The 15067-nt window shown below is 40.7% G+C and overlaps 1 protein-coding gene across 3 annotated transcripts in view; it reads left to right on the top strand.

Moving 5' to 3' along the window:
• USP25 (ubiquitin specific peptidase 25) overlaps positions 1-15067 on the top strand; it is a 59248-nt gene that overhangs the window by 29920 nt on the left and 14261 nt on the right. For all 3 annotated transcript variants that reach the window (XM_081199620.1, XM_081199619.1, XM_081199618.1), the window contains 11 exons: positions 1919-2056; positions 3226-3302; positions 4023-4096; positions 4855-5003; positions 7230-7357; positions 8806-8901; positions 9659-9820; positions 10655-10860; positions 11674-11744; positions 13326-13554; positions 14299-14499. In XM_081199620.1, coding sequence (XP_081055746.1) covers positions 1919-2056; positions 3226-3302; positions 4023-4096; positions 4855-5003; positions 7230-7357; positions 8806-8901; positions 9659-9820; positions 10655-10860; positions 11674-11744; positions 13326-13554; positions 14299-14499 — 1531 coding nt within the window. The remainder of the gene's footprint in view (positions 1-1918; positions 2057-3225; positions 3303-4022; positions 4097-4854; positions 5004-7229; positions 7358-8805; positions 8902-9658; positions 9821-10654; positions 10861-11673; positions 11745-13325; positions 13555-14298; positions 14500-15067) is intronic.

Genomic DNA, 15067 nt, shown 5'->3' with positions numbered 1-15067 from the left:
AGAGACCACAAGGGCCATCGAGTCCAACCCCCTGCCAAGCAGGAAACACCATCAGAGCACTCCTGACATATGGTTGTCAAGCCTCTGCTTAAAGACCTCCAAATAGTGATAGGGATTTGCCTCATGGCAGATGACTAGAATTTATCATTTGACACTAGTATAACTGATGCCTTGGTTTATCTAGGCCATCAGTCCCCTTTCTGTGAAATGGAATTGAGGCAGGGAAATGAGAAGTACTGTATTCTTCGCCCTATAGGGCGCACCGGCCCATAGGGCGCACCTAGGGTTGTTTTTTTTTGGGGGGGGGGGAATAAAGAAAAAAAAATACCGTATTTTTCGCCCTATAGAATGCACTTTTCCCCCTCCAAAAATGAAGGGGAAATGTGTGTGCGTCCTATGGGGCGAATGCAGGCTTTCGCTGAAGCCTAGAGAGCAAGAGGGGTCGGTGCGCACCGACCCCTCTTTCTCTCCAGGCTTCAGGAGAGCCCCGTCGCCAGCCCCGCAAACTCAGGGGACAGCGGGAGAGGCGCAGCGCGCCTTTCCCGCTGTCCCCCGACTTGGCTAGAAGGCTGGTGGGCGGGAGAAGCCTGCTCCTCCCCGTCGCCAGCCCTGCAAACTCGGGGGACAGCGGGAGAGGGGCAGCGCGCCTTTCCCACTGTCCCCCGACTTGGCTAGAAGGCTGGCGGGCGGGAGAAGCCTGCTCCTCCCCGTCGCCAGCCCCACAAACTCGGGGGACAGCGGGAGAGGGGCAGCGCGCCTTTCCCACTGTCCCCCGACTTGGCTAGAAGGCTGGCGGGCGGGAGAAGCCTGCTCCTCCCCGTCGCCAGCCCCGCAAACTCGGGGGACAGCGGGAGAGGCGCAGCGCGCCTTTCCCGCTGTCCCCCGACTTGATTAGAGGGCTGGTGGAGGGCTTTCCCCTCCTCCAGCCCCGCAAGCTCCCAGAGCGATGCCAAAGCTGCACGCAGCTTCCACATGGCTCTGGGTCCCGTGCTGGGGGCTGGGGGAGGGGGAAGCTCCGCTTTCCCCTCCTCCAGCCCCACAAGCTCCCAGAGCGATGCCAAAGCTGCACGCAGCTCCGGCATCGCTCTGGGTCCTGTTCTGGGGGCTGGGGGAGGGGAAGCTCCGCTTTCCCCGCCCCCAGCCCCACAAGCTCCCAGAGCGATGCCAAAGCTGCCAAAGCCGGAGCTTCCCCAGCCCCACGCCTGGGGGGGGGAAATAATTTTTTTTCTTTTATTCCCCCCCCCCCCCAAATTTAGGTGCGTCCTATGGGCCGGTGTGTCCTACAGGGCGAAAAATATGGTATTTCCCCCCTAGACCCAAGCTTCCCCCGACCCCAGCCCCCAGAACAGGCTGCTATACGCAAGCTTTGGGAACCCGGCGGTCTCCCCAGGCTTGCGGATATCTGCCCGAAGCCTGGGGTGCGCTCCACTGCGCTCCCCGGTTTCGGGCTGCAGGCTGCTGTCTGCAAGCCTAGGGAGCCCGGCGGGAACTCCCGCGGGCTCCCAAGGCTTGCGGATAGCTTCCTGAAGCCTGGAAAGCGAGAGGGGTCAGTGCGCACCAACCCCTCTCGCTCTCCAGGCTTCAGCGAAAGCCTGCATTCGCCCCATAGGACGCACACACATTTCCCCTTCATTTTTGGAGGGGAAAAAGTGCGTCCTATAGAGCGAAAAATACAGTATTTTTCCTTTCTTAAAACGGTACAACTGTCATTGGATTTTTGGTAGTAGTAGTCATTCATTGAGCTGGTTTCCTCCCAGACAGTATGTTTAGTCATTTTTTGAGAGACAAGGTTATGATTGCTATTGCAGTAAAGCATTATTGGTAGTTTATTTATGCAGCAGTAATTTAGAAATTATAATGTGGAAATATGAAGTATAAAAAAGCCAACCTCACAACTGTTTGTTTATTTTGTACACAGGAAAATAGAAATTTGCCTTTTATGCGTGAGCTAAGATACTTATTTGCACTTCTTTTTGGCTCAAAAAGAAAATATGTTGATCCATCAAGAGCTGTGGAAATCCTGAAAGATGCATTCAAATCTAATGACTCTCAGCAGGTAATGTTAATACTCTATCTTATTTTGAATAGAAATAACCATATAAATTATAGTTGAACCAAGCATACAAACATGGCGTTGCAATTTCTGCTACTTCACCATGAGGCAAACCACACTTACCTGCTGTGATCAAATATTATGCACTATTCTGATAATTGCATGGTCTTTGCACCTATTAATACATCCCGGACTCCATATACACTTTTTAATTTTATTTCAGTTTTATGTTCTGGGTTTTCAAATAGTAAGCATAACATTTTAAAACCAAGTAACATTTTCTTACTTGATGCACATCTGTACCAAGGATAGAAGTTCAGTTATTCAACTGCTGAAGTCCCTCATTTATATAAATTGGTATTTATCTTGGCTTATGTTAGAATAATGGAATCTCTAGGAAATAGGTAACAGAAACCATCTTGCCATGCTATAAGTGTATCTGAAGGACTGGCACTGTGTTTGCTATTCACTGAAGCTGCTATGGTTTCGCTCTTAATAGACACAGCCCTACAGAAGATTGAGAAGTCAATAATGGTTGCAGCAGGCTATTATTTCTGCCTACAGAGCTAAATTTGTAAAGCAAAATATCAGTTTGCAATATAGTAGTGGAATTGAATCTGATTCTTCAGGCTATATTCAACCAAACCTACTCAGAGTAGACCCATTGAAATGAATGAACCCAAGTTTGCCATTTCCATTAACTTAAATGGGCATACTCTGAGTAGGACTGTTTTATTTATATATTCATTTATTTCAGAAAATGTATGTATAGCTTGATTTGTAAAAATAATCTCAATGCTGATTGCTACCCTTTACAGTTCATTTATTTATTTAATAAAATATTACATACCACTTGATTGTAAATCGCAGCAGCTTACCTAATAATAATAATAATAATAATAATAATAATAATAATAATATCAAGAAGCTGTTGAAAAGTAAGTTAGTATGGGGAAATGCCCACTACTTTAATACTGCTTAGTAGCCAAAAGCCCTTTGTAAGGTATTTGGACCCACCCCTGCCCTGTGTTTGCACAGCAGTTCACACAATACAGTGAGCTTCCCATTATATTAGCCATAGGAGAATATATATCTACAAGTGTCATAGCTGATGGATAGAATATTTTCTTGACTACTAGATTTGAATGTGCATTCGTTTACTCTCTCAACAGCAAGATGTCAGTGAATTCACACACAAGTTATTAGACTGGTTAGAGGATGCCTTCCAAATAAAAGCTGAAGAGGAACAGTAAGTAGTCATTTTAAGAAACCAGCAGTGTCTCCTGATTTCCTGTAGGACAAGTTTTGTTACTTGGAGTAGAAGGAATTTCACCCTTGGGAATCTAAATGTGCTTCTCATTTATTCTTAGAAAAATAAATAAAAATCATTTCCAATAGTGGCAGTACTGATTAAATGTGATTACAGCAGCCATGCAATATCAAATGAGAGAGAGAGGAGGGCAAGCAAAGATGACCTCACCTATTTTCTTTTTGCCCCCTCCCCACAAGTCAGCCATGTGAAGAACTGCCTTGTGACAGAGCTGGGGGTAGAGGAAGGAGATGGGGAAAGAACCATCACCCACCAGCCCCTGGGTCAGCTTGGCATTGTCCCTTCTTCTGCCTCCCTTTGTTTAGAGGAACTGTGCATCCTCCGTGTGTACATTTTGACTTTTTGCTTGCTTTAAGTGCAATATCTATAGTGAAGCTGTTGTAGTTTATTAATATCAGCCACTTTGTGGACTCTGCTTGAAAAATCAGGATGCACATCAAATAAATTAATAACAATAAATTTTGTAAAACACACACCTCAGATTCTCCTGGTTCTTTTAAAAGTATTTGTGTCAATAAAATAGAGTCAATAAAATAAGTGTTGGCTCTGTTGAATGCAGACTTTTTACATTTTCTTGAAGCAGATTACTCTTGTAATTCCAGTGTGTGTGTGTGTGTGTTTTAATCATTGTATTTTTAGGGATGGAGAAAAGCCAAAGAACCCGATGGTAGAGCTGTTTTATGGGCGGTTTCTAGCAGTTGGAGTTCTTGAAGGTACTGCTCTTGAATGGGAACAGTCTTAAGTTATCTTCTCTCTAATCAAAATGTTAATGATGAACGAAAATAGTGCATACAAGTCTCTCTGTGTGTAGAAGCAGTGAAGTGAAAGTCTAGGGAAAACATTCTAAATACTCCAGATAATGGTGTCTAAGTGCAGCAGAATTTTGTTTGGCAGTATCTAGTTGAAACTGAAAGCTAAAAGGTGGTGCATCTGTTTACAAGGCATCAAGCTTAGTATCAGTGCTGGGTAGTTTTGCCACCATACTCCCATACCTCCAGAGCTACCCTTGCCACTTGAGATCAGTGGGGAAGTCCTCCCATATATGGGGCTTCATGATGTAACAATAGTGGGCTGCTGCGGGTGGAGGACTGGAGTCGGGGAGAAGAGTAAGAGGAAATTGGCCTGCTCATCCCCTAACCACTTGGAGTAACTAACCTGGAAAAGGTGGGGAATGATTAGGGTTGAGGGGTGGTGTGCTGTAAGGCTTAAATGTGCTGCTCCTATCTGCACAGTATCAGGGTGTTTTAGGGGGATGAAAAGGAGAAAGGACACCTACTTGCTTTTCCACTCTCCAGAGCACAACCTCCTGCTGCATAGCTCATAGCAGACATTTCACATAGCATGCAGATAAGTGAGCTAGTTTTATAATCAGCTTTATCTAAGAGCTGCTATGAAATTAAATGCATCTTCATGGTGTATATGATGATAAATGTTCATTGTTGAAATCTTAACTCCTCCCTCTTTTGATAAGGGAAGAAATTTGAAAATACAGAGATGTTTGGCCAGTACCCACTTCAGGTTAATGGCTTCAAAGATCTACATGAGTGCCTAGAAGCTGCCATGATAGAAGGGGAAATTGAATCCTTGCACTCAGAAAATTCTGGGAAGTCCGGCCAGGAGGTGAGTGATATGCTTAGACTTCTAGAGACATTGGTAACCGTTTCCATGAAGCTGACCTAGTTGAAAATATAGATGGCACAAATGCAAGTCATTTTGGCAGGTCATTTATTTACGCTGATAAGACTTGCCCACTTTCATCTCAGATATTTTTGGGATAACCACCAGTTCGGAAAATATTTCGACATGGTAGCTCAAGAGAGGAAAAGTTTAGCTGGAAACATTTGAATTATTTCAATAAATGAGTTGATCTAAATTAGTACATTCCAGCTGGTTCTACGGTATATCTTTTGCCGCAGAACTGGAAAGGTGATCTGGATTTAGATTATGCTTGCTCTTGGCAACCCAGTAAACTTTATGCTTGAGTGATTCATTGCATCAAACTATGTCAAATTATGCAATACATCTCCTATCCAGGAGGAAGGAAATGCAGCTTATTCTTTACTATGGACTTAGAGTGTCATCTTCAGGTAGTGGTTCTTACACCACAAAAATTCCATATTGCCCTGGTAGAAATACGTTATGAGAGAAATATTTCTGGTGCATAACAGGATCTTCCACTTGCCAACAGTATGAGAAAATAGGACTGGATCGTTGGCTATCTAGGGGTGTTCATACATTTATGCCTTGCAGATGGTGGATTTATGTCCTGTTAATATATGGGCCTAAACATTCTAAAATTTTAGAATTTGTGTCAAATTGACAGCAAAGCAGAGTTTGGGTAAAGATTTCACTACTTTGCATGTATTCAGATGAAGAAACATCTCTTGCACTTGACTTTTAAGTTTTAGAAGATACAATTCTTTGCTACAAAACCAAATTCTGGCATTTTAAAATGGAATGGAGAACACTTCCACTTTTAATGAAGGAAGCTAAAAGCATAATAATTGTATCTTCTCACTCAACCTTGTACTTATAAAGCTTTCCTACTTGGAGAAGATGTGAGAATCAGTTTTATAAAATGAGTTTTCCTTGTGAATAGGAGGTTATTTCTCAGGTATGTCTAGAAATTTTTCCAGAACTATTGGGCTTTCTTTGTAGATAACATCATTTTGTGTTTTTCATATTTTTTATTTTTTGTCCTGATCTTCTCTAAGGTTCTAGGATAACATCTTTCCCAAAGAGTTTCTCAATGCAAAGTTCAGCCTAGTGAGTTGGAATAAAGAGAACAGATCTGTTCATTTTCTAGAAAAGCAGACACTACAAAATTATATGCATCTGACACATTTTGATTATTATATGCCAAGGTCAGTAGTTTGGATTAAATACATGAATAAAGCAAAGATAGTGTGCAATGCTTTTCCAAATTTTCATATAGGAAAATAAGCTATTTTTGGATTTTGATCAACTTAATTTTTTGCACTACATCTCAGTTCACAGAATTATCAGTGGTAGTAAATAAACTTTAAAAAGAAAGTAATTATGATGTTGGAATACATTGCTGTACAGTTACCAATTACCAGCAAATACAAGATGCCATCAGATTTTAAATCAAAGGAAAACATTTAATTAAATGTGAATGTAGTGATTGCACTATTACAGTGCTTATAAAGTGAGCCCTAAAAAAATTCTTAGCTTGAAGAAGGCGAGAAAGAAAGAGACTATTTTAGAAGAAAGCCTAATAGCAGCGTGTTTGTCTCAGTGGTTGATGTAGTGGGTATACAAGCCTTAATGTAACTCAACTTGTGTGGTTTCAATTTCTATAGAACTTTATGATCCCCCAGAGCTGCATTGTTTTCAGCATATGCTGAACAGACCTCTTGGCATTATACTGGAACCTGACAATATATACTCCTTTTTTGACCTAAAGTACCGTATTTTTCGCTCTATAAGACGCACCAGACCACAAGACGCACCTAGTTTTTGGAGGAGGAAAACAAGAAAAAAAATATTCTGAATCTCAGAAGCCAGAACAGCAAGAGGGATCGCTGCGCAGTGAAAGCAGCAACCCCTCTTGCTGTTCTGGCTTCTGGGATAGCTGCGCAGCCTGCATTCGCTCCGTAAGACGCACACACATTTCCCCTTACTTTTTAGGAGGGAAAAAGTGAGTCTTATAGAGCAAAAAATACGGTAAATATTTTATTTATTTTTTAGATATACAACTGTAAAAGATGCACCATGGAAAGTTTACTTTGATTTATTCCCTAAAATACCTTCCCCCCCCACTTGAATAATTAGAGGCATATTCCTTAACAATTCACTCTTTTTTGTGTTTTGTTTTTTTCTCAGCACTGGTTTACTGAACTTCCTCCTGTCTTAACCTTTGAGCTTTCAAGATTTGAATTCAACCAGGCTTTGGGAAGACCAGAGAAGATACACAACAAATTAGAATTCCCTCAAGTTCTATACCTAGACAGGTAAAGAAGCTTGTGTAATAGTATATTGCAAAAGATAACGGACAATAATTATAATGTGTATATAGTAGCAGCCAATTATCTGACATGTTAACTTTTTAGTTTCTACACAATGAAAAGTTTTTACAGCTCCCCATGTGGAAATGATAGAAGTCAATCCTAGGCATGTTTTGTCAGAACTAAATCCTGTTGTGACCAGTGGAGCTTCCCGCAGATAATTGTCCATAGGGTTACACTGTATATGTGAACCAAAGCCACTGCTTTGAGACTTTTGTAAGTGCAGGAGTTGAATATATTAAATAAATAAGGCTGAATATCAGCTATATAATAAAATGCACTTCCAGAATCAGTGAGGTGAAAACATTTATACTGTTTTCTTTTCCCGAGTGTGAGCTTTAACTTATATTTTGTTCTCAAATATGGCATTTAATATTTTTATAACAGGTTTTTTTAATGGCAGTAATATATTCATCTGCAAATAGATGAATATTATAAATATGTTGCCATTAATAAAAAGATGTCCATCCTCCATCTGCTGCGGCTTCTAATTACATTGCTTGCACTGTTAATATCGTTGTTAGACTTGAATTCATAAAGCTTTCTGATCCACTTCAGCGCATGCTGTGTGCCTCAGGGGAACAAATAGATTCAAGGTACAGGAAGCTGATGCTCAAGATAGAGGTTGGTGATACCAAATTGTGGCATCTGGCTTGCCTAACAGACTTAGCTACACTCAGGGTGAGCCTCAAGGCAAGACTCAGTGTCACACAAGCAGACACAGTGGGACTTCCCCTTCCTTTCTACCCCCTTTAGACCTTGCCTTCCCCAAATCTTCCCCAGAGGGTTGCGACACATTCCAGAAAATATTTGTGAGAATGGGGAGAGACAGGGAAAGACCCATTATGTCCACTGACCTGAGGCTCACCCAGAATATGCACGTCATGAAATAGTTGTGATATCTTCTTCAGATAAGGTATAGTAGATGATGACAGGCGGATGATGGTTCTGACCCTATTGTTTATTCTGCATCTCTCTACACCTGGTAGAATTAAGCAGTATCGTTAGCTATCTTGAACCTTCAGGATAAAATAGAACGGTAGGTCATAGCACAGTTCTCTGCAATAGGTGCTTGGAAATAAGCCACAATGAGTACAATAAGGTTTACTCCCAGGTCAGTGTGAATAGGATTGCGGCTTGTGGTAACATTCCTAATGCCAGGGGAAGGAGGGAGCTTCCTAAAGTTTATAAAAGTTTATATGTATGTGTACATAACTTTTTTTCATGATCAGTAGCCAGTTATTCAGGCAACAAGAAAACAGTCTTGAAAATCTATGAAAGTTTGTAATATCAATATATTGTTAATATTGTTAAATTATTACAAGAAAGTGTTCAGGTGCTATGTGCTCCTGTTACTGAAATGTAACACTGAGAAATTTGTTCTCTGTTGACAGATATATGCACAAAAACAGAGAAATTACACGAATAAAGCGGGAAGAAATAAAAAGACTCAAAGAATACCTCACAATATTGCAGCAGAGACTAGAACGGTAATATGTTTTTTAAAATTCTGATATTAATAGTCATGATAAATTTCAGATGTACAAATTGGAACCTGTTTTGCCCTTATATTATTATTTCCCCAGAATTTCTTTCATTTTGCCTTTATTTTATTCTACTTTTTTCTAGAGTCATAAGAAGTAGGTAAAGTGGTCTTTCATTGAAAGTGGTTTTTTCCCCATAGTAATGAAACCACAGGAAACTGTGTTATACCAAGTCAGATCACTGTCCAATCTGTCTCAACATTCTGTAGGATGCATAGGTATTTGTGTGCACTGACTTCCAAGTGGTCCAGGCCTATTGCAACCATGGTAGACAAAAGAGTTTGCTGGCATAATAATCAGCCAGAATTACTCTATATACACTTGGTGGCCGGCCAGCACACAATCACCCAAATTAGACTCATGCAAGGTAGAGAGCCTAAAAGCTCTTTTCGCACCAGGGTTTTCCCTCACAGAAAGAGCTTTGAACCTCTCCATCCTGTGTGTGGCGCAAGGCCCACCTGGTCCACTAGCTCCAGAAAGGTAGTAATAGTCACAAAAGGGCGATTCTGGGGTCATTCTAGCTATATGCAAGTTCAGCTTTACACACAGTGTGCAGAACCTAACCCTGTGCAAGCTGCAAGTCATCCATAGCAGATGAAATAACTTAAACTCTTTCCTACAGTCACACTCTCAATGTAGAATATGAAGCATGTGTTTTGGAGATATTTGAGCATGTAATGAGGGTATTAATATGTTTTGGCAGATATTTAAGCTACGGTTCCGGTCCTAAGAGATTTCCCCTGGTAGATGTCCTACAGTATGCTCTGGAGTTTGCATCAAGTAAGCCAGTTTGTACGTCTCCTATTGAGGATCTTAATACTAGTGCTCTCCCTAGTGGTACTTTGTCGACACAGGCAATACCAAGGTAAAAAATGCATCACATGTGTTCAGTCTTTCTAATTATGATTTGCTTAGCTGCAGTTAATTAATCAATTAATGACCAAATTACTATTTTTTTAAAATACTTGAAATTATTTATTTATGCTCCTGCATTTAAATTTTACCTCTCTGTCATGAAACCCATGTAGTTCCCATGCAGTCACCTGTCCAGGCACTGACCAGACCCAAACCTGCTTAGTTTCTCCAGGTGATGCTGACTGCATGTACCTTTAGACCTTTTTATGGAGCCATTTGGGAAAATACTCTGTGGTTTGCACAGCTTTGTATCACAAAGCCATGTGAGATACCTAGAATCTCACTTTAAGCAACTTAATTGTGTACAAATGAGGTGGTTTTACATTGATTTTGTTATTTGCCTTATATCTTTTCTTAAATGCTATTTAAGAAAAATGTACTTATTAACATGTATTCTAGAAAATAGTTTATTAATGAAAAATAAAAGACATTGGCACAATCGATGAGACATGAGGTTTGATATCAAAAGCTCTGAAGACTAGGAGGGCTCCTAAGTTCCGCATACTACTTACTCTAGAGGAGTTGATGTGAGAGGTGGTAGTTTGCTTTATAGGCATGATTGGGGGTACGGGAGAACAAAATGTATAAGTTCTTGTGTTCATACCCCAAGATTTTCTGTCAGATTTCAGACATTGTGTTCTGTGAGGGACGTCTTTTAAAGATGGCTTGGCACTGCATTAATTTCAGAATCCAGAGGCCTTTTTGTCAATGTGTAGTATATTTTGAGATAATATATTGATTCAGTTGCTTAGATTGAATGTTTCATCTTTTGCAACAAATGTAGCACAACAGAACAACAGGGGCCTTCTACAGATATACAAAGCACATCGCCTGCACAGCGGTCGGTAATACACAAGCCATTCACACAATCTCGGATTCCACCAGACCTGCCAATGCACCCAGCACCAAGACACATAACTGAAGAGGAGCTTTCAGTCCTTGAGGGATGTTTACATCGTTGGAGGACGGAAGTAGAAAATGACACTAGAGGTACTGGCTGGGAAGTTTGGCCAAGGTCAAGAGATTACCATGGTCTTCACTCTTTTCTGGAACTTAGATGATGCCTTATTCAAAGCATTTGTTTTAGAGAAGCTCAGGTTGGCAGGCCGGAACCATTGCTCTCTCCGGTCTAGCTTAGAGCATGACAGGGGCTTGAGCTTAAGCCTCATAGTCTAGTTGATGCTCAGTATTATATTGAATGTGACATTCTACTCCTCCCGTCTCTGAAAAGGGATGGAGTTGGCAAGTGTCATTTGGGTTGCTTGCCAAGGCAGGCAAAATTTGGCAGTGGCTGTAACATCCAGCAATTTTATTTTTTTTCCTTCTGACTTGGTACTTGGCAAAGTATAGGTAGTTTTGATTACATGGAGGCAGTTTTTATGTTTAAGCTATGCAGTCTGTCCTGCACAATTGGGGAAGGCAAGCAGTCAGTAAATGGTTGCCAGGTAAACCACCGTCCATCTAAGTCTTATGGGTGATCTGTAAAGCTCTAACCAGTAGATCTCATTTTTATATATGGGCTGTTTGACATTGTTGGGAGATTTGGGCAAAGCTCTCAAGAGGGAGAGAATATATTTCATGGTCAGTACCTGAATGAATTAAAATTTCTTTTAAAATGCAGGAGGAAGTGATGATTCAAAATTATTTGGCATGTAAATGCTTCTCTGGGCCTCCTATGGAAGAAAGGGTGGAATATTAATTTTATTAGTAGTAGTAGTAGCCAGTAGTGGAATAATTGGGTTTATCTGTAGAAATGTGAATTTTAATATTGGAGGGAATGACTTCATTTTCCTTTCATCTTAGATTTGCAAGAAAGCATAGCTAGAATACAGCGGACAATTGAATTAATGTACACTGACAAATCAATGGTGCAGGTAAGTATCATTTCCATATGAAAGAGAATCTATTACCATAATATATCAATAATACTGACCAATTGTGTATTTTATGAGAGTTTACTTCTGGTTCTCAGCCACCATTGCACTATATAACATCTTGGAGGTCCCGGACCTCAAGGAGATTAGACTGGCCTCGACCAGAGCCAGGACCTTTCCGGCCCTGGCCCCAGTCTGGTAGAAAGCTCTGTCACAAGAGACCAGGGCCCTGCAGGACTTCACATCTTTCTGCGGGGACTGCAGGTCGGAGCTGTTCCACCAGGCCTTTGGTCGGGGCTCAGTCTGACCCCTCTCCTTTTACAAGACCCTGCATATAAGTGGCCTCTCTAACTCTTCTCACCGGCTCATACAAATAGCTGAGCCTGGTGAGTACTTAAGGTTCCTAACCCCTACAGTTATAGTTAGAATTTGCGGGTAGCCATCTGATCTTATTTTGATTTCAATCTGATTTTAAGCTGTATTTCAATCAATTGCTGAATTTTATGTCTTAATGTATTATATATATTTTCATGTTAGCCGCCCTGAGCCTCGTTCTGACTGGGGAGGGTGGGATATAAATAATAATAATAATTATTATTATTATTATTATTATTCCTCAAAGTTTTTTCCAACTTCTGCAATCCCAGATATGAAAATGCCTAGACAAATTGTATCCATTCATGCATTTTCATCATTAGACAGGACCTACTCTCTTATGATTGGTTAACATGAAAAGTTGTATATATAAGCCTGAGACTTGAAACTTTTCTCTGTTGAGCATTCAGCCTGCATGCTGGAGCCATGTGTAAACTGGTCTAGCCAGTGAAAATGCATTGAACAGGAACTGTATTTCACACAGCCCTTTTGCTTTGTAGTCTAAATTGCTTCTTCACCCTTGTTTTAGGTAGATCACAACAGTTGTCTTGAAGCGGAAGATCAGCAATCTGTTTCAGTTCCTTTGAATCACAGTCATGCCCATTCTTTTTCTTTACTTTCCCCTTGAAATTGGCTATTTTAGATACAGAAAGCATAACAGGCAGAACTTGAGACCTACGAAGCTTGCAATTTGTGGAGGTGGGGAGCAAGTTAATGCATTCACACATTTTAGTTGACCCATGTTACACTTCTTTTCAGTTGAGCGTAACTGCAGCTCAAACTTGAACAACTTGCTTTCCTGTAACATACATACTTTATCATTTGTGTACATACTGTATCATTTGTGTACAGAATTTTAAAGTGATGGTTTGGGGCTGCAGTCCTATGCATATTTAAGAGAACTACTTGAGTAGCTGTGAATGTGGAAACGTTTCTGCTAAATTGTGACAAAGTTCAGAATGACACTGGAAGAAACTAGCCACTCGCATTTCCTTTAATGCAGAGCAGGTAGAAGTGAGCAGGTAAAGCTGGATGCCAAGTACTTTATGGAATTGATGAGAAGAAACCATTTCTACACGAGCTTTGTTTTTCTGTTTGATAAGCCTCTGATTAAATCCTTATTCCTGTCTGTTTTTCATTCTTCGTCCTTTTTGCTAATTATTGTGACCTAACTTCCCTATTTCATGTTGATTTTATTTTACTTAGGTTCCGTATCGGTTACATGCAGTATTAGTTCATGAAGGACAGGCTAATGCCGGACACTACTGGGCATATATCTATGACAGTTACCAAAGGAGGTGGATGAAGTACAATGATATTTCTGTTACAAAGTCTACTTGGGAAGAGCTTGAACGTGACTCATTCGGCGGATACCGGAACGCAAGTGCTTACTGCTTAATGTATATCAATGATAAAGAACCATTTTTGATACAAGGTAATATTATGGTGATATGAAATGCAGAATTTGAGTTTTGTTGAATATGTTTAATGTCTCAGTGCCTTTAGTTGTTCCTTACACCCAAGGAGGTGTGACACCCACAAGGCACTCTTCTTTGCAGATTTTACACATACATGTAATTAGTTGGCTGGGTTGGAATTTCGTTCTTGAGTTTTAACAGGCCTACTATAAAGTAAATACCAAAGGAAGTGGCAAGGGATTTTTAGTGGTGGATGAGGAGGGGTGTTGGAAACTTCCCACGTCCATCTGCAATTCTCTTCCCCTTACCACCACTTTTATCCACCTGACTGGCAAATAAACCTAACAACCATCAGCTGGAATAAAAGTAGCTGGAGAAAATCAGGTTACAGAGGAGAAGGTGAGGGGGGCACAGGGAACAGGGGACTGCAGTAGGAAGCTTCAGTACCCCCATTTCCTTCCAGATGGGTTTTCCTCTTGCTGATTTACATGGCAGTAAATACAGGGTTGGCTCTCTCATCTAACTAATAGTATGATAATAAATGATAGCACAGTTGCATTGCTGTAAAAGGTACAATGATGCAACTTTTTAGTGCCCTTCCCCAAGTTTTTAAACAAGGAGCTGAAACTTATTTTACTAAAGATCCTGAGCTAATTCCTTTGTGAAACTGATTGAAATACTTGGTTTTAAATGTTTTGTAAAAGAATTTGTGCATGCTTTCATGGTTTTATTTGATGCATGAAACACATATTCTGTTACAGAGGAATTCAACAAGGAAACAGGGCTTATGGTTGTCGGAATGGAAACGTTACCTCCTGATCTAAGAGATTATGTCAAAGAAGACAATAAGCGTTTTGAAAAAGAGCTGGAAGATTGGGATGCACAGATTGCTGTGAAAGCACAACAGGACAAAACATTAACACCCCCAACACCCGGGGTGCCTATGCCTTCCACTACCCCAGGTCAGTAAAGAAAGCAGTTTCTGTAAGGCTTTCTCTTCTCTTAGGGGGTTAAATTATTGATTATTCAAGACCTGCAAAGGAACTACAGCTCATAAGCAACCAGCAACACCCCAAACTTGTAGATGGAAGGAAAGTAGACACATCAGTTGGACCACGAGCAAACAGACAAATGTAGATAAAAGCGTTTAATTATTTAGCAAGAAAAATTAACAAACACCCTTCTCACACACCTTAAAGAGCTTAAAAACCTCTCACAAGGTTGGTAAATTTAAAAGCTACTTTAAATGTACACTTCCCTTTCTCCTCCCTGCAAATAGAACCAGAGAGTGAGAGCATACAAATACCTGTTAAACAAAGAATGTCCAGTGCAAGAGTCCTAAACAGTTCTAGAAGTGTCCCCAGTTATCAAGATGTACTGCAGCTGTTTATTGCCTTTTCTCAGTAGCTGCCTAAGCTTCTGTTGTGAGAGGTAAACATCATGCTGGTAACATTAATGTAGGATATCTTTCCTTTTCGTTTTTGTCAAGTTTGCAATACAGTTAATCATACAGTTAGTATTGACCCATTG

This window comes from Podarcis bocagei (assembly GCF_964188305.1).
Source record: "Podarcis bocagei genome assembly, chromosome: 6".
Taxonomy (NCBI): domain Eukaryota; kingdom Metazoa; phylum Chordata; class Lepidosauria; order Squamata; family Lacertidae; genus Podarcis; species Podarcis bocagei.
The sequence above is the reverse complement of the archived record's forward strand: the minus strand, read 5'-3'. Positions and strand labels throughout refer to the sequence as shown.